At 32.3% G+C, this 24,929-nt stretch overlaps 1 protein-coding gene and 1 long non-coding RNA gene across 2 annotated transcripts; both read right to left on the bottom strand.

Annotated features, from left to right (window-relative positions):
* Positions 1-14,566: 14,566 nt before the first annotated feature.
* Positions 14,567-17,701, bottom strand: LOC122305330. The gene is made up of 4 exons (XR_006241131.1): positions 17,659-17,701; positions 16,055-16,917; positions 15,837-15,909; positions 14,567-14,922 (listed from the first exon to the last, which is right to left on the bottom strand). It is a non-coding gene; the product is annotated as an uncharacterized LOC122305330 (long non-coding RNA).
* Positions 17,702-22,414: 4,713 nt separating this feature from the next.
* On the bottom strand, positions 22,415-24,898 carry LOC122305329 (11S globulin seed storage protein 2-like). Its single transcript, XM_043117751.1, has 4 exons — positions 24,535-24,898; positions 23,861-24,147; positions 23,126-23,575; positions 22,415-23,032 (listed from the first exon to the last, which is right to left on the bottom strand). The coding sequence occupies exons 1-4, from the start codon at positions 24,881-24,883 to the stop codon at positions 22,652-22,654; spliced, it is 1,467 nt and encodes a 488-aa protein (XP_042973685.1). The 5' UTR covers positions 24,884-24,898; the 3' UTR covers positions 22,415-22,651.
* Between the last annotated feature and the right edge of the window lie 31 nt (positions 24,899-24,929).

The raw sequence follows: 24,929 nt of genomic DNA, 5'->3' as shown, positions 1-24,929 counted from the left end.
CAAAAAATTCAAATCTAATCTTTTTACTTTTTTGAATATGACAAAAGAAACACATTTTACTTTTCAAAAATTTTAAATCTAATCTTTTTACTTTTTGCATATGCCAAAAGGAGCACACTTTAATTTTCAAATTTTTCAAACAAAAATATCTACCTTTTGCATAAGTCAAAAAAAGCATCAATCACTTTTGAAAATATTCAAATAAAACATGCACATGTGAAATATGACAATCAATCATCTTTCAAAATTTTCAAATTTAGTTTTCAAAATATTCATACACATGTAGAAAATATATTTTAATGTTTTATGATAAAATATTAATTTTAGATGTTAATCCTAATTTCAAATTTTTAAGAGATTTACAACATTATTCTATGATTTTAATGTGACAAATGATCTATTTATAGACATATGAGACTTCATATTCAAATTTAAAAAGATTCACATGTCAAAGACAACATCATTCACTTTTCAAAAAATTCAAATCTAATCTTACTTTTTTGAATATGACAAAAGGAACACACTTTACTTTTCAAAAATTTCAAATCTAATCTTTTTACTTTTTGCATATGCCAAAAGGAGCACTCTTCAATTTTCAAATTTTTTAAACAAAAATATCTATCTTTTGCATAAGTAAAAAAAAAACATCAATCACTTTTGAAAATATTCAAATAAAACATGTACATGTGAAATATGACAATCAATCATCTTTTAAAATTTTCAAATTTAATTTTCAAAATATTCATACACATGTAGAAAATGTATTTTAATGCTTTATAATAAAATATTAATTTTAGGCGTTAATCCTAATTTTGAATTTTTAAGAGATTTACAATATTACTCTATGATTTTAATGTGAACTTATTCCCTTTTTACTCATGCTTGGTTCCTTGATATGGTTGACTCTATTGTATAGATAATTTAAGCTTGAGATTTAAATTCATTTGTTATAATCAAAATCCATGTATAAATATATAATTACACAAAACTTGAAACATTAGGTTTAACAAGAACAAAAACTTATCCTTTCCGAGCAATATGGGATCTCATTCACCACCTACCTCTATTCTTATCATATGGGGTATTACAGTAATTAACTAATGTATTATATTAATTAACTAACCTATCATCCATTCACCATTAATTAATTACTAACATCTACATCTATAATCTAAGTTGCAAGTAAATATAAAGCATGTATGGATGGATGGATAATTAAATTATTTATGTTTATTGCTTCATATACAAAATGTAAAAAGTTATATATAGCTCATTATGCATTAACTTAGAACTATCATAATACATTGACATACTCTAAGTTAGTAACAAAGTAACAACCATCATCAATATAATTATAATTAGTTATTTTTTTAATAAGTTAATTAAATAATTCACATTAAATAGTTTACCTAATTTTAATTTTACTAATTTAAATAATTTTTTTATTAATTTACGTGCTAAAAAGATGGAACAATTGAAAATGGAAATTTACTCCTTGCCGAAACGGTACCGTTTAGTGAAAAATTGGACCTAACCGATGGCATTTAGGTCCAGTGAGGTTGAGATTAAAATTGAGTTGCGTGAAAGGGCGTCATTTCATGCACTTTATTATTTTTTCCCTTTCCCGTATGTTGAAATGGCGCCGTTTAGGCCTTTACGATTATTTTCAAATCCAAATTGTGTTGTTTCAAGCAATTCATGTCTAAATCCCCCCCCCCCAAAAAAAAAGAAAAGAAAAAAATTCCATTCATTTCCCTCCCATTCTCTCTCACACTCCCTCTGGCTCTCAGTCACTCAGATGGCAAAAGCCCTGGCAAATCAGCCCCCTCCATCACACACAAAGCATACATTTTTCCTTCTTTTATGGAATCACAGATTCACGATAATCTAAATTTTTCTAGTATGAGTTTTGGTACTCTCGAGTTTTTTTGGTATTTTGTATTGTTTGTGAATCTTTGATTTTGTGATTTCATGGTATTTTGTATTGTTTATGAATCTGGTATTTTTCTTATAAATCTGTGATTTTGTGGTATGTAACTTGTGAATCTGTGATCAATGATTTCGTGGTTTTTTTTCTTGTGAATATGTGAATCTAGGTTTTTAGTTGAGCCTTTGTGGGTTGTTGGTTGTTGTCTTTTGAACTTGTGGTCCCGTGATGTTCACTGTTCTCAATCAGACTTTGTGGGTTGTTAACTTATTGTATCACACGATTTAAGACAAAGGGATAGACATAAAAATCTATGAATATGGTGTTGAAATACTATCTTTTGGAACTCTTCAAAACCATATCATTTTGAGCATAATATACATGAGTTTATTGCCCAATTAACATAGACTATCTACTAACCCAATTAACATTATTGACTTAATCCATGCACACTTTCCAATTAATTATAAATGGTTGTCTCAAACTCATGCATAGGTGATAATTGCATTTGTTTTCCATTTGTATTTTTTTTCTTTTTTGTGTGCATGCACAAAATCTGAAATGAAACATGCATTTGTTGTGCATTTTGAATTATGTGCATGTAGATATATTCATTGAATCTTGATGATGATATATTCATGCTAACTACTACAAGATTATAAATGGCAGCATAAATGGTCATGTAAAACCTAGTATATAAATAACTCCAACTTCTCACATCTTAAAAAAACTTATTCATTGATGATCATTAAATTCTTGCTATTCTGATTTTTTTTTTTTAAATCGAATTGTTGATGCATTATATTTGTATATGTGCCCTATCCTTGAAATGAATCCACAAGACTCTACTACAGATGATGTAGAGTCAACCATGCCTACATAAGAGCAAGGCATTTCTCCACTCCCACTCAACATAAGTAGTAGTAGTAAACCAAGTGTTAGTGGTAAACCTAAGTGAATAGTTTGGGATTACTTTATAAGAATACCAAAAAGTGATCAAAGTAAATCTAGGGATGCATGTACTTATTGTGGTGTTTCGTATATATTTGATACAAAGTCCATGAAATATCACATTGAGAAAAAATGTAAGAAATGTCTATTTAATAAGACGGATAAGTCCCAAACTACTTTAAGTTAGAAGGCAGATGGAGAAAGTAGTAGTGGGGTATTTGTGCCTATAACATTTAATGTAGAGACTCATAGACAAGCCTTAGTAGATATGATAATTCTTGATGAGTTTCCATTTAAGTTTGTTGAAGGGGGTTTCAAAAAGTTTATAGTTATTGTTTGCCCTAAGTGGGTAATGATTTCATCCTATGTTACAGTTACGAAGGATTTTAGTGTGTATATGAGGGAAAAAAATAAGTTGAGAAGTGCTCTTCAAGGGCAACGAATTTCCTTTACCGCAGATACATAGACATCCGTACAAAACCTCAATTATATGTGTCTAACTGCACACTTTATTGAAGATGATAGGAATCTACACAAGAGAATTCTTTCTTTTTGTTTGCTTAAAAATCACAAGGGTGATACACTTGGTAGGACCATAGAGATGTGTTTGCATGACTAGAGGGCCCGAAATATCTTGCCATCACACTTAATAATGCAAGTTCTAATAATAGAACAGTTTTTTATTTGAAGAAAAAAAAATCAAGTATAGGATGGACACTGTGATGGAACATGAATTCTTACATATTCGATATTATGCCCACATCTTAAATTTAATCTTCTATGAAAGGTTGAAAGAATTTGATGAGTCTATTGCGAATGTGAGAGGTATTGTGAAATATGTGAAGTCATCACCTCAAAGGTGGAATACATTTAAGAAATGTGTACAGTTGAAGATATTACATGCAAAAGTTACACTTAGATGTACCAACTAGGTGGAACTCCATCTATCTTATGTTGGAGAGGGTTTCAAAAATTTCAAAAGTTTTTGAATAGTTGGAAGAAGAAGATTCAAGGTTCCTTACTAGTATTGGAGACGATGTTGACGATGATGTGGAGCATGTTGTAAACAGGAGAACGATAAGGAAGTTAAGGCCTCCAAATAATATCGATTGAGAGAAGGTAATATTGTTTGTAAGGTTTCTTAAACTATTTCATGATGCAACCTAAAGCTTTTTGGGGGTCAGTATGTAACTTGCAACTCCTTTTTTTTAAGTTAGTTACAATATCTGATGCAATTGATTTAAAGTATCAAGAAAGAAGCCTCATGATAGGATTAATAGCCACAAATATGAAGAAAAAATTTGACAAATATTGGGATAACATGGATAATATGAATATGTTGTTGTTTGTTGGGATTCTTCTTGATTTTTGGTACAAGATGCGATATCTTGACTTTGGATTAGAAAGGATGTATGTATGTCCATGATCCCAAAAAAGTGGTTGATTTGAGTGCCAATGTGAAAATTACTTTAACCCACATGTATGAGGAATACACTGAAAATAAAGAAAGGAACATTCTTTACAACAACAACATCAGTACACAAGTTTCCCACGTAAATATGTAAATTCTACAGATGAAGATGATGGAAGTAGACGCATAGACATCCATGCACAAAGAATGGCCATATTTAAGCAATGTTTGCAGTCAAAAAACTCTCTTGAAAGCAGGTTAGAGGTTGATAGATGCTTAGCTGAAAGTTGTGAGGAAGACAATGCAAATTTTGACATTCTAATTTGATTGAAGGTTAATTCAGTTAGATATTGTGTGTTTTCTAAAGTTACACACGATGTACTTGCAATACCGATATTTACAGTTGCCTCTGAATCTTACTTTAACATAATGGGTTGTGTCATTGATCCTTTTCAAAGTAATTTATCTTCGATGATGGTCGAGACTCTTATTTGTACAGAAAATTAGCTTTGTTCTTCTTTTACTCCAATCAACCTTGGGACTTTCATGGATGAGGTGGAGGATTTTGAGAGGAGGTTGGATATGGGTACGCTTTTTTATTTACTTCATTTTATAACTTTTATTATCTATATTCCATTACATTTAAGAAATTACTTTTGTTTTTTGTTTTTTTATTTATTTAATATTGTATAGAACTTGTTTAAGAGGGTAAACATTCTATAGAGGCATCAAATATAATGTCTACATCTAATGTAGATCAATGAGGTGAGAACAAATCTAATGAGAAGATAAATAATATTGGATTAATCTGCATATTAAAATTGTATTAATTATATGGAGCAAACCATTTATATATTTTTTTGGCCTTGGATAAGTCTAAGCAATATTATCACTTATTTCTACTTTTTCTAGTCATTTTTACGTACGGACAGCCATTCTTTTCTTTTATGGTTTACATTTTTAAAAAAAATGGACCATATGTATAGCGTGAAAAATAATTGTCAATTTGTCATTGCTTCATTCTGATATTTATGATATATATATATATATATATATATATATATATATATATATTAATTGACGTATTGTCCCCAGCAATATATATACAATTCATCTCTTCAACCAATTTAGGATCTCTTGTTTATTATCTATCATAAATGCTGATATGTTGTTTACTGGCATGTTGTTCTTTCAATTACTCTCATTGTTAGATAATACTAGACACTAATAGTAATTCTATAAAGTTTTCATTTTGAGTTTGAAAATATAATGTATTGAATCCTTGATTTCCTCTCCGTTTTTTTTCTTTTTCTTTTTAAATAAGTAAACGTTGATTTGTATTAATATGACTTCTCGATTTTTTTATATATATATTTATGTTTTGTATTGACGTAAATATGAGAGGCTCAAGGTGTGAAGAACTTAATATTGTATTGATGTAATCTTTTTTTATTAGGAGTTTGAAATTTGGATAAATTGGATAATTATTGATTACTAATTAGGGATTTTAATTAGATATTACTAATTAGGAATTTTTTTAAATTTCTTTATCTCTACTTTTTTAAAATTTTATTACTATGATTGATAACCTTATTTCAATTGTTTGGATGAATATATATAATTTTTTTTTTTTGTAATAAATCCTTTTATTCAAATTTATTGTATATAGGTGATTTTCTCTTTATAATTATTTTTATTTTCCTTTTAAGTTCTTTTTTTAGATTTTTGGATTTAAAAAGTTAAAATTGGATAAAATGTTAGTTGGCCAAAATTTTTAAACTGACACAATTGGATAGAAAATTGTAGTATTTAGGATTGGATCATTGGTCTATTTGGTATTGTAGAGGACCGAATGGACCAACCGAGACCGGATCAAACTGGTCTCAATGTCCATTCGGTTCGGTCCAATGTGAAAAAATCATAAACTGAATAGGTTGGGTCTGGTCCACAAAACCTCATCGGACCAGACTAAATTCACCCCTAACTTGGTGGGGAAATAGTTTACATGAACTGGGCTAAAAAGCCCAATTGATTGACAGTAAAATTGGGCTTTGAGACAATGATGAGCCTTGTATTCAGCAATATATATAACATGGGATATATATTAATTTCATGTGCGTGATCTTCATGTTATGAATTAATCGATCGTATTAATTTATTGGCTGAATATTATTAATTCTGAGTTATTAATTGCTAATTTAGATTAATATTTCATATTAATTAATGGGAAACATAATAAATAATGAACTTTGATTGATAGGGCGTACATTTATATATATATATAATAATTAATAATTAATAATGGTCTTTTCGTCCATTAATTTCAATAATTAATTCACTAAATGACACTAATTACTTGACACGTTATCATGATTAAGATCAGAGACAGACACTTGTCACATATACGTACAATAATAGGCTTTTTTAGTTTTTGAAATGTCTAGTAGTTAACATAAAATGCCAACAAAAAACAATATTAAAAAATCAAATGAATAATATTTTAAAAATTAAATTAAATAAAATACGAACAATTAATGGGCGAGAGAAAGCTGAAGGGTGAGAGAAAATAAGCTATATAATTATGTCAGTCCAAAAAATAAAATTTGACCATAGGGTATAGAAGTGGCCAGCCGCCTAATATTGGCAATTAATTTTTATTTGTAATTCTATGTGTCATGCAGACCAGTTTATTATCTAAAACCATATTATTTTATGTTTGAGAGCGGACGTACGTACATGTCGACGGCCACAAGGGGCTCGATCGGGATTAATATTAATATTAATGCATGGCTAACTCTTTATATATATACTAGTAGAATTAAAACGTCAAAGGGACGTTTACCTAGTGGAGGCAAATTATAAATGTAAAACTTTTTCATGGGAAAAAAAAAAATCCTTTTCTTCGGCAGCTGTCCCTTTAGCTTGTACGTCTCTGGTCTCCAGTCATAAAGCTGGGCCCAATTGTCTTAATACGAATGCCAATAATTCTCAACAAGTGGACCATCAGTCTGTAGTCTCTCCTGGTAGATGGATTTTAATTTTTATGGAAATTTATGGGATTAGATTTTAGGGAAAAAGGTGACACGCACTAAAAGGCAAGCAATCCAATTGTGATCTTGAAGCTGCCTCAAGCTTCCATAATTCAATGTGTCATCCATCTGTACATAAGCTGTTTTTTTTTTTCTTTTTTTTTTTCTGTTTCAATCAATCATTTCTAGCAAGTATTGTTGCTGTAAATTTTTTAAGCGGACATAATTTAATTTAAATTTAATTTAATTAATTAAGTAGTAGGTAATTTTAAATAAACTTATATCTTAATAAAATGACAAAAAAAGAGTGTTAGGATAAGACTGTCAACCTATATTTTTAGCGTGTCCCAAATACAACAGGTTACAGTTTGTTTTTTTTTTTCACTTAGTCTGTGAAGTGACTTTTTGTTTTTGAAAACGCTGCAGCCTGACCTCCTTTCATTAAAAACATAAAAGACGAAAAAGAGGAAAGACTTCGTGAATCCATTTAATAAATGACAGATCATTTCAATTAGGGCTGCCCACTTGGGATACCCATACCCTGTTTTCATTTGGTTTTATATATTATTTGCTTTGTTTTAGACACAAGTGCAAGATTTGGTGATGACTTTGGAAGATATCACATAGATCTCGAGCACAGGCATATCAATAATGCATTAGAAAGACAAATAATAAAGGAAGGAACGTCGAGATAAGGATGGGTCTGAGTTTAGAGAGAGAACTTGGGAGGAATACGAAGCCGAGAATGAAAGATTTTGTGTGGTATGAAATTCTTTTGAAAAAATATCATTGACACAATCTCACTAAAGACTAAAACATCCTTATATAAACGGACACAAAGAAAGGAAACAAAAGGTTAAAAAAGTAACTATGCAAAACTTTCCCATGAAAGTAAATAATAGTAATCAGCAACACGTTCAGCAATCAGCAACACCGCTATGCACTGCTCAACAGCAAGTAAGAGAGGGGTGAAATGCCCTAAAATAAAGAACAGAAAAAATAAGTACATCTCATTCAGTATACTGAAATAACTGATGTTATTCATGTGAATCAACCTGTTTAGAAGGAGAGCAGCAACACTGTTATGATTGTTGATATCTTGATCCCGTGGAATTTTTCCAAATAACAAGCAAAGATTTTACAAGTGAACTGTAACTAACAAAATTTGTAAAATCAAAGCTTATGATCCCTAATGGAAAATAAGTAATGAAATTACGTACCCCGCCCATAACAAAAGCAAGCAAAAGATCTTTTAGCGTTCAAGCTTTGAATTTATGCGATATTGGAGACATATTTCAATAGCTAGCTTTCAAAGATTGGGGGGCCTCCCTTGTCTCCTTGGTGGGAAGCATATGTTTCATCATATTCTATTATTATTAATTATTAATAATAATACTTAATCAACGTGCATTGCATTTCGATTATATACTGAGGAGTCAATAGAATGGTAATCCAAATATTGTATTCAAATATATTTGAATGAAAGTTTGATGTATACTTTAAATCAACAAGGAAATGAAGATAAGAAAATAACACATGAAATGGAAAAATACCATGAAAATGGAACTTATAAAAAGCGTAGATCGATATCACATATCAAAATTCTTGAATAAAATATTTCTCAAAATTAATTTGCCATTCAAAGCAAGGATCCACAAAAAAATTATAAGTAGGGACCAGCAAAAAGAGATATATAATATATATATATAAAGGCACTTATATGTCTTGAAATGAACAATAGAGAGTCTTTTATATATTTAGATCTCTTGATGAGGACAATTCCTGTTTAGACACAAAAGGCATTGTAAGTTTTAATTGTATTATATATATATATACATATATATACACAGGCAGATTATGTGTAGGCAAATTTTCCTTACTATAAAAAAAAAATAAAACTAAGGAAATACGTACCTTTTGAAATAATAACCGAATCAGCTATGCGAGACCAAGTTAGAAGTGAACACAAATTCTGAAACAAAAACCGAATTAGCTATGCGAGAGCAAGTTAGAAGTGAACACAAATGAGCCATAAAGACCGTTTTAAGGTGCCTGTTATTCTTAATCATCCAGACGTCCTATCATCCTGTCAAACTACTGCTGCAACCAAATCTCTTTACGGATTCATGATGACTTATAATCTATTACTGTAGTCATATTTGTATGACATTTGCCTGATGAATTTTTGTCACTTTTCATGTTTGTTTCCTATAAGGTAGGCCAGTACGTACGCAGTGCAATAATTCAACATCGATCATGATAATGATTCCATATTTTTATAACTATTATTATATATATATATGTAACATATTTTTTGCATGAGAATAATGCTTTTACATATCATGGATTATTTTGAAACTTATCATGGATTATTTTAAGAAGTCTTTATAGTGAAAATATCAAAAGCAAAGGAACATTCATATCTTGTGTGTACAAGTAGGATAGATATTATCGGGGTAAAACGAGATTGATATGAGTCATGATTGGTTTGAGAAATTACGTGCAGCTCCCGACCATGGGGCTATATATACATAGGATTTATATACCACGTACCCCCCATTTACCAAGCTTAGGATTTATTATATATATTAATAAAAAATTTAAAAAATAAATATATATATTTTTATTTAAGTAGAGAGTCTTTTATATATTTAGATCTCTTGATGAAGTCTGTAAATTGATATATTAAAACTTAGTTCAATAATTTATTTCAAGAAGTCGATATCTAATATCAACAACTAAGTTAATTTATATTATATAGATGTATATATATTAGCTATACATGATGATGATAAGATCAAAACGAAACGATCGATATATATCAGCTCTTTGTCTTGTCACGTGGCAAGGCCAGCAGTTACATTGTAGAATCAACCGCCCGTTTTCGAGATCAAATAATATTATATTAAAGTAATAGATTATAACTTTCGATATATTAAAACTTGATATATTAAAACTTAATTCAATAATTTAAAATGCATGGATGTGTGCCAGCTATTGATGCTATCTGTCATCAAATAAAATAAAATAAGTGAGAAGATGCGATTAGACTCGGCAACCGAACAAAGCATCTTCACATGGCATCAACTCCAGAATAGTGAGAAGATGGGTTTGGTAGAATAAGATATCCTACCAAACCCAGAAAGACAACACCTTCTACTTGGCCATATCCTATTGACCATACTATACTATTATCTTCGAAATGATTAGGGTAAAGTTGCCAATAAATTAATAAATTGTTAATTTGTATCAATCGCTTTCTTATAATCTTATCTATCCGAGTCTAGAAGTTAGCTTGATTTGAAAGCACACTGATTGCTGCACCAACGTACTTCCACTCACTATATATATATAGTGCATTTCATCGTTCACGGAAGTATAAAGTCTTACAGCTGTTGCCTAACTTGCCTTAAAAATAATTAAAAAAAGGATTATAACTGTTCACAACAATAATAATAATAATCATACATTAAAAACTCGTTGGAGGATAAACACAGCTGAGTGCAATTCAATTTTAAATATTATTTAATATTTAAACATGTAGTTGAGTGCATTTAAACTTTAACTTCTATGGCCTCACAACTGACAAAACAAACAAACGATGCTTACCCTCTTAATCTACTCTACTATTATTTATTATTATTTTTTACTTTATTGTTAATATTATTTAATATTTTATTTTATTTTTTACTTTTTTTTACTACTATTTTACAATTAGATTTTGTCCTTTTTTTTTTCTTTTCTTTCTAAATTACTTTTAACGTTTCTCACTTTCTTAGAGATTTACAGCTAAATGAAAAAAAAAAAGTAAAGCGGAATATATAAAACTGAATTGAAATGATGACTGTCACGCACCAAACAAATTATTAAGTACCTTTTGTTTTTTTGACAAAAAAAAGTGCCATTTACTTTTTAAGCGCTAAAGCCAACACTAATACATAAAGCTACGTTAATTATGGGAGGGGGCTTTCTATAATATATATATATTTCGTTTTCTCTCAAGAAAAGTTGAGAACAAAGAAAGAAAATCATCCATAATATATACACGGTAGCTGGAATATCGCTTTCCAACATAGAGTTTGTGAACCGATAATCACGTGTGTTTCTTTCTAGAGCTTGAAAGAAATCACAGCAAAACCACACATTTGTGCCGTTTGGGACAGGTTAAAGAATGGCAAAAAAAAAAAAAAAGTAGTGGGGGCAATTATTGAATGATTTCAATCTCCCATTACGTTTCCTAATCGAGTGGAGTCAAGTCAATTATTCGAACCCCCAATTATTTTCAAAACAATCGTCGATCGCAAATTCCAATAGTCCTCCCAACTATTTTCGTACCCTGTTTTCTTAATTAATATTTTTATTCCGACAAGGACATACATATCAACTATTTTCGTACCTAGTTTCCTTAATTAATATTTTTATTCCGACAAGGACATACATATAAGATATATATATATATATATATATATATATATGATTGAGTTGATCTTAAATTATTTTTATGAAAATCTTTCACTTAAATTATTGTTAATCTTAGAAAAGAAAAGAAAGACTTAAATTAAAAGTTTGTGTACCTTTAATTTATTATTTATTTTATCAAACTTTTAATATTAATATATTAATATGGCTAATTTTCTTTTTAGGTGACCCACAATCCCACAATCATCAAAAGTAAACCAACTATTTTCGTACCTTGTTTTCTTAATTAATATTTTTATTCCGACAAGGACATACATATCAACTATTTTCATACCTAGTTTCCTTAATTAATATTTTTATTCCGACAAGGACATACATATAAGATATATATATATATATATGATTGAGTTGATCTTAAATTATTTTTATGAAAATCTTTCACTTAAATTATTGTAATCTTAGAAAAGAAAAGAAAGACTTAAATTAAAGGTTTGTGTACCTTTAATTTATTATTTATTTTATCAAACTTTTAATATTAATATATTAATATGACTAATTTTCTTTTTAGGTGACCCACAATCCCACAATCATCAAAAGTAGAGGTAGACAAATTGCTAAAGCAGTAGAAAACACCAGCCTCATAGCCATCGCCTCTTTAACTTTCACTTTTTTTTTTGGGGAGGGGAATCCTTCCGGTAAATTCTTGAACTTTACAAATTAAAGAGCCACTACCACTCTAATTATTATCCTAGAGTCAACATAAAACACAGCTTTCCAGTTTTCATATCTGTGTGTTTACAAGGTACCGAGGCTGTTTTGGAGAAGAAGAGTTTTGTTGTCAAAGAAGCAGTTCTTCATTTCTCGGGATTTTATTCACTTCTATAAAGTTCGAGTGACTCTAATAATCCACCGGGCTTCAGTGTATTTTTCATTGTAAATGCCCCATCTTGGGTGAATATTGCTGCGAATTCTTCTTAAATATGGCTGAAATTAGACTTACAAGGGTAGAACAAGGCCAGACGAAGATCAGAAATGTCCCAATTGCAGTCACCCCGGAAGGTTTTTGGTGTTGTCTCTCTCTCTCTCTCTCTCTCTCTCTCTCTCTCTCTCTCTCTCTCTCTCTCTCTCTCTCTCTCTCTCTCTCTCTCTCTCTCTCTCTCTCCGTGTGTTTTTGAAGCATCTTAGAGGGCATCGATGGAGTCAATCTCTCCAAGATATCAAGAAACTCAGAACGCAAGTCCGTCTTTCTTGCCATCCCCCAACAGCCGTAGCTCCAACAGTAGCAGCAGCAGAAGCGCCACCAACAGCAATTTCCACACCAGAAATAAAATTAGAATAGACAGAAGCAAAGAAACAAAAAAAAAAAAGAACTCGAAAACAATTTCCATATCATTTCATGAGGCAATCATAGAAAAGAGGAGTTTTTTAACGTACGTTTGCCACCACTGAAAATCTTATGCACAGACTTTTCCCTCCCAAAGAGCCGGTAAATATTGGACTTCATCGACGAAGGAGAAGAAGAGGAGGAGGAGAAGAAGAAGAGCTGCTCTTTTTCTTCTCCTGAGGAGGAGTTGAAAGATTTGTGTGGTCTGAAATTCTTTTGAATGACACAATCTCACTAAAGACTAAAACATCCTGATATAAACGGACACAAAGGAAGAAAACAAAAGGTTAAAAAGGTAACTATGCAATAAAAACGGAAGAAAAAAACGGAACGTAACAATTCACTGCTCATTCATGTAGAAGCGCGATAGGCGCTTATTATTATAGATAGATATAGTCAACTGTATATAATAGAAATATTCTTATAATTAATGGGCCAGATTATTTTTTCATCATAAAAAAAAAAAAAAAAAAAAAAAAAAAAAAAAAAAAAGGTTTTGATAGTACGATAGAATTTGAAGTATATCTTGTTAACACTGTAAAAATTGTGCAACAGACTGGAAGGGGAAAAAGAATCATTTCCAGCTTGCTGAGGTGATTCGGGCCTCGAACGGGGTGGTTTGGTTTCCCTGGCGATAGTCCAGTGCGGTGCGTACATTGATGGTGAAAGGAAATCATAGTAGAGAAAATAAAGAGATAGACACACATATTTATGTGGTTCGGCATGTGTCTACATTCACAGGCATTTGAGGATGAGAAATTTACTATAATATTCTTGTTTACAATCTCTAATGACCTCTCATATCTTACTGTATAAGGATAGCTATAGATACATTTGCTGGAGAAGAATACATGTGACAGAGTCTTCTGTCCAAAGTATGAAGGTGGTGTTGAAGAAAAAAACTGAAGAAGAAGAAAACCTCAAGAGAGAGAGAGAACTTTTTCCTTTTTAAATGACCCCCTGACACTCCTACACTGACTTCGGACCTCACATGCCTCCCTAACACCCCTGCTGACAGCCCACCCTAACTCTTGCACCCTCCTGACACCTCATGTCTCCTCTCACATCTTCTCCATTTTTGTCCTCTAATACCCAATCAAGTGGGCTAGGTTTGGTACTTGGGCCCTGGGATTCATCTCCCGCCCCCTCTCCTCTCACACACACATACATGTATATATATTTATATATATTACTAGTAAAGGAGTAACGTGCTACGCACGTTTGCTTAGTTAGGCCAATTGGTTATTTTAGAAAAAAATAATATTTTTCATAAAAAACGGATCCTAATAAAAAACTTAATGTATTGGGAAAAAAATTCTAATAATTCAATTGGAGTATAGCATTTGCATGTTTGCACCGATCAGAAAAGGAAAACATGATTAGTAGTACACCCTGTAAGAATGATATGTTAAATACACCCTGTAAGAATGTTTGCACAGATCAAGTGGAGTATAGTATTTTCCTTGAGCTTAACACCCTCAGCCTATAAGAATGATATGCTAAATACATGATTAGTAGTGCACACATACCAAGTTCATTAATCCCACAAGGGGGGGAAAAATACAATGTTTTGACTACAGTAAACAAACCACATAAACTTCTCAACAATTAAAATTATAAACTCAATTTTCTTTCTCCTATAAGTAATCCTTTTTTTGCTTTAAAAGGCTACAAAAGCAACATATCTTTTGTCTAGTTAACACTCAATTTCCTTTGCTGCTGTTTCACTTCTTTTCCAGTCCAACGAGAGTCCAAACTTCCAGATCTCTTCATGGTTTTCTTCTTTTCTCTTCCATGGAAGCTACAAGTCAGAGAAGCCACACAAAATTACACAAACAACGGGCAATAGAAATCCAAAATAGAATAGAAAATTGAAACAGACCAGCAAAACTGTAACAGACAGTAGCAAGTTCTTTTCTCTCTATGGTTCTTCAAGTTTTCAACCATTTTTCCTTGATTTCTTAATGAATTATAGCTATAAAACATCTAGAAATGATCGCTAATGGATGTACTGATATCAAGTATTTGGAGTGTTGGAATAGCTATCATTACTTCAAACCTAAAACCAATTATACTCAAGCATGCCTTTAAGAGAGACAAACAAAATCAAGTATTGGTAGAACCATTCACAAGTGAAAGTTACATCGATGATTGTCTAGCTAAGGGTAGAGATGCAAAAGATTATCCAGGACTAAAGGTAATAACCTATGGCAACGGTTGGATATATGAAAGTTAGGAAAATAATAGACATTCGACATTTTTACAACCATTCATACAACTATGTTTTAAATTGAAAGCATTTTTGTAAAGCAACTTATATAACAATGTGTGAATATGCCAAACTTGTAGAATCTATTAAAGGATACCAATGGGCAGATGGGAATCCCATAAAAGAGAAAAACTGATCCTTTATAAAATAAGGAAAAAATTTAATTTCCCAAAACTCATCTTAAAGCCATATGTACCAAAAAAAAAAAACAACGTTTAAGAACAAACAAATTCTATAAAAAAATCACATTTGTTATTTCTCTGTCTAGTTTTTTCAAAGCACCACCACCAGAACTATGTACAAGGCCCTGTGTTGTCTTCGACCATTAAAATAGGATCCTTTTTTTTTTTATTTTTTTTATTGATGAGCTTCAATTAACAAGTAGCTGATTTTAGTGGATACAAACAAAAAAATAGTAACAGTGTTACTGTCTAAGTTACGTGTACCAAGTAATTGAAGTTTCTGGATATGCTTTTCAGCTTTTGTTTCTTTTGCAATTCTTCTTTTAATTTCTGCATCCTGCAAAACACACATTGAAAAGAAAAATAAAGCTATATGACACATAAAGTTGCTGTACAATTATTTCATACATGGCCATAACCAAGGATGTCTTTTACCAAACATAAAAAATCAAATAAAATAAATAAAAAAAGAGAGAACTTACATGTGCGCATTCTCTTCAGCCTCCACTCCTCTGAAATGACATTTTCTGCTGCAAAGTAGGCCCATATTTTTAATTTCAATTGAACACATTGAAGATGTACCAGTCAAGCTCCGCCAGAAATTAAAGGAGACTTCATTCCTTAACGTAATTTCTCTAGGTTAGCCCCTATATGCAACCAGTGACGGAGATCTACTGCAATGGAGATCAACTGAGGGTTTTCTACGCGTTTCACTCATAGACACCCCGAAAATTAAAATTAAAAGAAACTAAGAAATGAGGGTCTTAGAAGGAAATATGTATAAAAATAAACCCAATGTTGAGAAAACCATGACATGCAAAGAAACAAAAATCTGAACACATTTATTAAACTGCTCTCCTCATGCTCTAACTCAGATTCAACACCATAGAACCAGTTGAAGCAAACACCCAAAACCTAAAGAAAATGATACATAAGCATGGTTTGCTCCAAATACCAACTCATCACCTGAGTTCAACACAGCTGCAACCACAGCATGAACAACTACAACCCATCACTTGATCATGTTCACAAACAATTCATTACACTGCATGTACATGTTTCAAAGGAAATTATCATCAAAAACACGAAACCAAGTATTCCAAAGTACAATCACAATAAACTAAGTTACAAGCACAGGAATGTGCTTGCCTGTGAGCAAAGAAAAAATGACAAAGTTTGTGTTAATCCTACCAAATGTTTGCTACTAACCAAAGCCCAAGATAGATGTACCTGCGTGTACTTAATTCTATAGATGCCCATTAACAGTTTGATCGTCCAAAGGAAAATTGTAGTTTTTACTTGAACCAATCACAAAGGTCTCTGTGTTGGTGGGAACATTTTGATTCTGCAAAATATAAAGGAAACACTTAACACATAGAAAAAGTTAAACCGAATTTTGAATTCATTTCAAACCCGAAATATGCATGAGTGCGCCACCTTATCTGATCATTGAGCCGAAAATATAAGATTGCAATACCCAAAAAACGCAGCTAACCAAAAGAAATGCCTTAATTGAAGCTTTACTAACTAATTCAACTACACAGTATAGTTAATAAGCACTCAAAAACTAGAAGGAAAAAAGAAAAGAAAACCTTAGTAGACTGTGATAGAAGCATGCACCACAAAAACCCTAAAAATTTCTAAACGTCAACATAATATAACCCATTCCTAAACTATCATAAATGCAAAAACCATAAATTCATAATATAAGATGAACAACCAGAAGCCATCTTTAAATCATACATAAAAAATAAATAAATAAATAAAATAAAATAAAAATAGAATCCTTGTTCTACCATTTTCCAACCAAAAAGAAACAATTTTAAGCCAAAAAGTAAAGAGTAAGAAAATAAAAATAGTAGTTAAACCACACTAATTGATATCTACAATGCTTATAGTATCAATTCACAAAAGAATTCCAAGAACATGATATAAAATAAAGGATACCAACAACAAGATAGGAACCCAACAATATACAAACCGAGCTTAATATATTAATAACAAAATATACAAATCCAAAAAATAAAATCAATAAGAAAATATACAAATCCAGAACGAGAAAAAAAAATCTGAAAGACATACAAACCTCAAAGCACCACCAACTCCAAACTAAAAAGTGCAGATTTCCTACCAAAAAGTGCAAATGCATTCCATTATTCCACTTATTTCCCATCTTAAACCATAAAAATAAAAAATAAAAAATAAATAAAAATCATTTTCCTGCCATTTTCCAATCAAAAAGAAAAAAATTTTAACCAAAAAGTAAAGAGCAAGAATATAAAAATAGTAGTTGAGCCTCAATAATTGATATCTACGATGCTTAATGTATCAATTCACAAACGAATTCCAAGAACATGATATAAAGGATACCAACAACCATATAGGAACCCAACAATCTACAAACCGAGCTAAATATATTAATAACAAAATATACAAATCCAAAAAATAAAATGATAAGAAAGTATACAAATACAAACCGAAAAGACATACAAACCTCAAAGCACCATCAACTCCAAATCAAGAAGTGCAGATTCCCTCCCAAAAAGTGAAAATTCCCTACAAGAAAGAAACCAAAAAATCAGATTAACTAAAGGGAAAAAAACCGATGACATGAAAAAAAAAAAAAAAAACCAAAAAGCATCAACCCCAAACCGTACAGTACCAACTACTTTTGTGCTGTATTTTCTTGAACAAAAGTATTATACAGAATTCTCCATTAAAAGAATATTCAATTTTTGGTATAAAATAAAATAACAAAATAACAATAGCAAAATATTTTAACTTTTTTTCTCTTCTTATTCCATTTTACTACTCTTATACTGTTCAAGAGAATAAAATTTAAAAACAAAAAATTAACCTCAACATAATTTAACCCATTGCTAAACTGTTGTAAATACAAAAACCATAAACTTACAATATAAGATGAACAACCAGAAGCCACCTTTAAACCATATGTTAAAAAAATAAAAAAAAATAAAAAATTAGAATCCTTGTTCTACCATCTTTCTATAAAAAAAAGAATCAATTTTGAGCCAAAAAGTAAAGAGCAAGAAGATAAAAATAGTAGTTGAATCACACTAATTGATATCTACGATGCTTAATTGTATCAATTCACAAAGGAATTCCAAGAACATGATATAAAGGATACCAACAACCAGATAGGATCCAAACAACAATATCCAAAAAATAGAATCAATAAGAAAATATACAAATCCAAATTGAAAAATATCTGAAAAGCATACAAACCTAAAAGCACCATTAACTCCAAACAAAAACGTGCATATTTCCTACCAAAAAGTGAAAATTCCCAGGCAAGAAACAAACCAAAAAATCATATTAACTAAAGGAAAAAAAAAATGATAACATGCACAAAAGAAAAAAAAAAAAAAAAAAAAAAAAACTCAAAGCATCATCAACCCAAACCATACAGTGCAAGTTACTTTTGTGCTGTATTTTCTTGAACAAAAATACTTTACAGAATTCTCCATTAAAAGAAATTTTCAGTTTTTTGCATAAAATAAAATAACAAAATAACAATAGAAAAATACTTAACTTTTTTTCTTTTATTATTTCAGTTTACTAATTTGATATTATCCACAAGAGTAAAATTTCTAACAAAAAAAATTTTAACCTCAACATAATTTAACCGGGAAAAATCTGAAAAACATACAAACCTCAAAGCACCGTCAACTCCAAACCAAAAAGTGCATATTCCCTACCAAAAAGTGCAGATTTTCTGCAAGAAACAAACCAATAAATCAGATTAATTAAAGGAAAAGAAATGATGACATGCCAAAAATACAAAAATAAAAACCTCAAAGTATCATCAACCCCAAACCATACAGTGCAAATTACTTTTGTTCTGTATTTTCTTGAACAAAAGTACCATATAGAATTCTCAATAAAAGAACCTTTCAATTTTTGGTATAAAATAAAATAACAAAATAAAAATAGCAAAATATTTAACTTTTTTCCTCTTCTTATAGCATTTTACTACTTTCATGCTGTTCAAGAGAATAAAATTTCTTAAAAAAAAAAATTAACCTCAACATAATTTGACCCATTGCTAAACTATTTCAATAGGTTTCATCTTCAGAAGTCTTCTCATCCCTAAAGAGAGCACAATATATTCTCTCTATTTGTTGCTATTGCATGAGGATCCCTGAAGCACCTAAAACAGAAATCAAAAGGTAGATAAGATGATTCCAATGCATTATATAGATTTGATCCAATTAAATAGGTGTTTGATTTATTAATTTAGGGAAGAGCACTCCAATCTTATTTATGAAGGTAGCCCACTTGTGAAATCCTGTACTTGAATAAATTATTTAAAATCAGTTTTTTAAATAATTAATTTTAAAGAATCTGTGTGATCATTGTGATGAAGTAGCTTACATCCTAATCTAGTACTTTTAAAGAAATTGTGCGATGAAGTGGCCTTGTGATCTCAAGTAGTACTAAGTTTTTACAGTTATATACTTTCTACATCTGAACTCAATCATGGTATGGATGAGTTTATTTGGAGATGAATGATGTCTGCCAGTTTGTAATTAAGAGACATCCTTGAACAGTACTCTTCTAAAAATTATGAGAGGCACTTAATCAATCATTCCCAAACAAGGGTATGAAAAGCATCCTCCTTGTCCGTGGATTTCAACCAGGAAATCCTCCTTGCACTCAATCTCTTCACTCCATTATATCCTACATGGTTTGTTTACAGTAGTTAAAATGTGTGATTAAGAACCATCATATAAGATCTATACATAAAGGTGAAGACTAATCATTCTGGACAAAGCCAAAACATTTGAGAAACATCAATAAAACTCATAGAAACAAAAGCTAAACCTACCCACAATGCACTGCCATCGACTCTTTTATATCAAAAGACTCATTCCTCTGCTTTAGACCCAAACAAAAAACAAAAAAGCCTATAAAAAGCTAAGCTACCCATGCGTATGAATGGGATTGAGTGGACCCTAGGTAAACTACTCTCAGTAATTGATTAGAACTAATTGAAGTAAACACCTGAGTTCAACACAGCTGCAACCACAGCATGAACTAATTGAAGCTTTACTAACTAATTCAACTACATAGTATAGTTAATAAGCACTCAAAAACCAGAAGAAAAAAAAACCTGAGCTGACTATGATAGACTCATGCACCACAGTATCAAGGTCTCGAAGGTCGTCACCGAGTTGTTACGCTTCTAGTATAAACTCCACGAAGAGAACGAACTCTTCTGCTTACCCACAATCACAGCCGGCGTAGCACCTTCAAAACCAAAAGGAAATCTCAAAAATTCTAAAATTTTTAATATTTAATAAAAATCACAATTCAAAATACACAAACAGAGAAAAAAGCTTCACAGAGAGAGATAAACGCACACCCTAAGTGATTGTTGCCGCGGATTCCTTAGAATTCTCTGCCATGGTTGTACTCATTTTCTCCAAGGCACTGCCATTATCAGCCTGAAACCAAAGAAATTAATAGCTTAGAAAGCCCAAAGACTTCAACGCTCCCACAAATTGAACAAGCCAAAAGCTAGGGCTGGGTCTCACAGTTTTGGTGGTTTGGGTTTCAGCAACACGAAGAGAAATTGAGGATTGCGAGGTAGAGAGAAAGAATGGAGAGTGGGTCTGAGTTGAGAGAGATTAACTCCGGACGCATACGGAGCCGAGAATGAAAGAAATCGCAGGCGTTGGGACTAGGTCTCACAGTTTAGGTGATTTGGGTTTCAGCAAGACAAAAAGAAATCGAGGGTCGCGAGATAGAGAGATAGAATAGATAATGGGTCAGAGAGAGAGAGAGAGAGAGAGAGAGAGAGAGAGAGAGAGAGAGAACTCGGGAGTAATACGAAGCCGAGAATGAAAGATTTGTGTGGTCTAAAATTCTTCTGGAAAAATATCTCTGACACAATCTCGCTAAAGACCAAAACATCCTCATATAAACAGATACAAAGGGAGAAAACAAAAGGTTAAATAAGTAACTATGTAATAAACATGGAACAAAAAACGGAATGAGAAAATTACTGTTCCTAACACTGTAGCTCACCGATTACCGCTTATATAATTACTATAGATATATGCAATAATATTTAATTGTCACAAATATTTTTGAAAAATTATATTTCTTCTGTCCTGTTTCTGGTTCTCGATCGGAAATACATTAATGATCGATCGAGGTGTCGGAAATAAGCCGTTTGCTAGTAATTTGGATGCATTTTGTTTTTGTTTTGTTTTGTTTTGTTTTGTTTTATTTATTTATTTTTCATGCTTGAAGCTTACATACGCATTACTAAACAACAAAATTGCATGATCGAAAACGCTAGGTACATATATATGAGCCTCGCATATGAAAACATGGGCCGGACGCTTGTATACACAAAATTAAATCATCTCATCTTATTTTATCATTACAATTTTCATAAATTTTTACACAAAATATAATAAATAATTCAATTTTTTCAAATCTCAAAATAAAACTAACATTAAAAAATTAAAATATAATAATATTTTATTTAACTTTCAACATGAATACATCTCATCTCATCTAAAGTATGTAACTAAAAGAGAAACTCGAATAAGGGTTTGGTACTTAATTCTTTACTTTCTCTGGAAATTAATTAATTAATTAACAGTAGTACTAGTACTGTTTGGCTAAGATCATATTCCATGCTATACTATAAAAATCACCACAATATATATATAATTCTCGTAGTATTAATTTGCATATAAAAGCAGGTAATTAGTGACTGCGCTTGCAGCTTGATTAATGTTATAACGATATTTAACTAAGAAGTATAGGAAAATAAAATCTTTGAACCCCTCGTGAGATGATCGTGATTTAAAGGACAGGAAAAAAGGCCACATTTTATTGATTTATTGGAGGCTGCCCGGCCTAGTGCATATTTTCTCATGATCACTTCGTTTATACTACTGATCAAGTTTCCTCAACATGTTCAAAAAGCCTATAGATCTCCATTCTACAACGAGGACTAGCTTAATTATAAGTACGTCTATAGCTAGTGGCCTAAGCAGTACTAGTACTATAGTGGCCGGTGCCATTAGGAAAACCCGCCGTTAAGAGGCTGATCGGCTGGAGGACAGAAGGAAACTCTGGTGGCCTCTGCTGTGCTTCAAGTTCTGGGCGTCTCTGAGTGACATCTGGTATGCATTTGCGAGGACGTCGATTGGCATGGCCCTGATTACCGAGGTGTAGCCAGCCAGGGGGCTCTTCATTGGCTGACCGGACGTCTTGATTGTCACGTATTCGAAGCCTTCGTTTCCGGCCTTGGACGTTACCGCAAAGAACTGAGGGATCACAAACACGTCTCCACGCTTAACCCTCTCGTCGAACACATTGTTCCCATTGTCGTCCACGATCTGCACACGGGCCTCACCTCTTAACACATAGACAACCCTGTTGTCGGTCATGGACCAGTGGGGTGTGTACATTGCGTTCTGCAACAACATTGGCCATGTATTAGGTTATTGACATCACGTTATCTCTAGAACATGAAGATTGAGGATGCATAATTTATATGAATTATGTACGGGGAAAAGATGGCCTTTCTCTGCGCTCATGTCCATGAATCGAAGGATTGGAAGCTTGTGCCTGTTCACAATGTTTACTCTTCCGCCTTGTCTGGAGACAAAGTCGGATTCTCTTTGAGTGTCTAGGTTGTATCTAATTCTTGTAGTGCATCCAGCTTCTTCCAATCCGTTTAGCCATCTTTGTCCTTCTTCTCGGTCTTCGTCAGGTCTAATCATGCGGCGCATTTCTTCTTGGCACCTGACGATGATCCCCCGCTGGCTGTCGTCCTCCTGCAGTCTCCTCGCGATATTGACTGGAATGTTGTAGGCCTCAGCCAGCAGTTCTTCACTGAATCCACTGAATAAATTCTGGAAGCCTACCCTCTGCTGACGGCTACGTCTTTGTCTCATGCGTTCTCGATCTCCTTCCATATGCTCTTGCCTTGGTTCCCCGCCTGCGAGGAAGAATGCCTGTGAGACCAAAACTAAACTAGTTAGTTTGTGCAAAAATAACAGCTGATTGATGGAAATAGGATTAGGAAGACGAGTGGTCTGGATATTTATTTTTATGAACGGCTACTATATATCATCATATGTAAATAAAATCTAAATTAATTCTGTAATAAAAAAGATGAAAGGAATTAATATGCGAGATATCTGGCTTGGATGCCCAGTAAAGACTCAATACATACATAAAGTTAGATAAATGATGAGATGGTGATGAGCAGGATATATATGGGGAGTGATGGTGGTTACCTTAAATCTGCGGTCAAGCTGGTTATCATGGTTATTGAGATCCACGACAGCGAAGACAACGAGCTCTTCATTGCCGTCATTGTAGCTCCAGTGGACCACACCAGCTGGAATGGCCAGGATGTCTCCCCGGCGAATCCGGTGTATCCTCTGGTGCTGATCTGATCTTATTGATCTCTCTCCTTGCAGCTGTGCCATCTGGCTGCTCCTGCGTCTTGATAACTCCTGTGACGTTTGTGATTCATAAGTCTCAGCACATCCTGGGTAGGTTAACCCCAACAAGCCTTCACCTGCATGCACGTGAAATTATTTATATGTCTTATTTTTTATAAACTAACTACATCAGCTATACTAAAAAATAGTGTTATTTTGATTTGTTTAAAGTTATATGTAATAGGTCTCACTGTAAATATTACGCACTAACTTATATTATATGATAGCTAAATTCAAATTAAAATCTCTCGTGTAAAATTGTAGCTCCAAGAAAATATGTATGAAGTTTTATTCCTTTTTACACATGCATGCAAACAGTCAATTAATCCCTAATTTAAACCTACTATGTTGCCCTGAGGGAGTCTATGAAAACTAGGGAGTAGAACATACAGTCTGCCTGCACATTCATGGAAATTAAAGAAGAAGAAGAAAGAAAGAAAGAAAGAAAAAACTCCCTCTCTAACCTTGCTCAATGTAAACCAACATAGGGGCAGGGTGGAAGTTAGGCAAAGAGAGTGAGTTAGGTTGCATAGTGTGCCTGAACGCAGCAACTCCAGCACATTGAAACTCCTCCTCAGATTCCTCCCACAGCTCAGTCCGACCACCCTCCGAATCCAATCGACGGGTTGGCTCCACGGTCCTCAGTCTCTGGAGCCGGCATTGCTGAGCTGAGCCTGTGCAGGCATTGGGGTTTGCCCCGGAAACCGCATAAACTAGCAGAGAGAGCACTAGTGTCAGGACAATCTTTGCAGCCATAGCTAAAAGAAGCAAATTGCGGGGATGGTGAAAAGGAGCTGATCTTAGAGCCCCCATTTATGGCGTGGAGGATTGGGATGTTAGTGAAAAGGTGGTGGGGCGG

This window comes from Carya illinoinensis, chromosome 3, assembly GCF_018687715.1.
Source record: "Carya illinoinensis cultivar Pawnee chromosome 3, C.illinoinensisPawnee_v1, whole genome shotgun sequence".
In the NCBI taxonomy this organism is placed as follows: Eukaryota; Viridiplantae; Streptophyta; class Magnoliopsida; order Fagales; family Juglandaceae; genus Carya; species Carya illinoinensis.
Note: the sequence above shows the minus strand (reverse complement) of the source record. Positions and strands in the feature narration are given on the sequence as shown.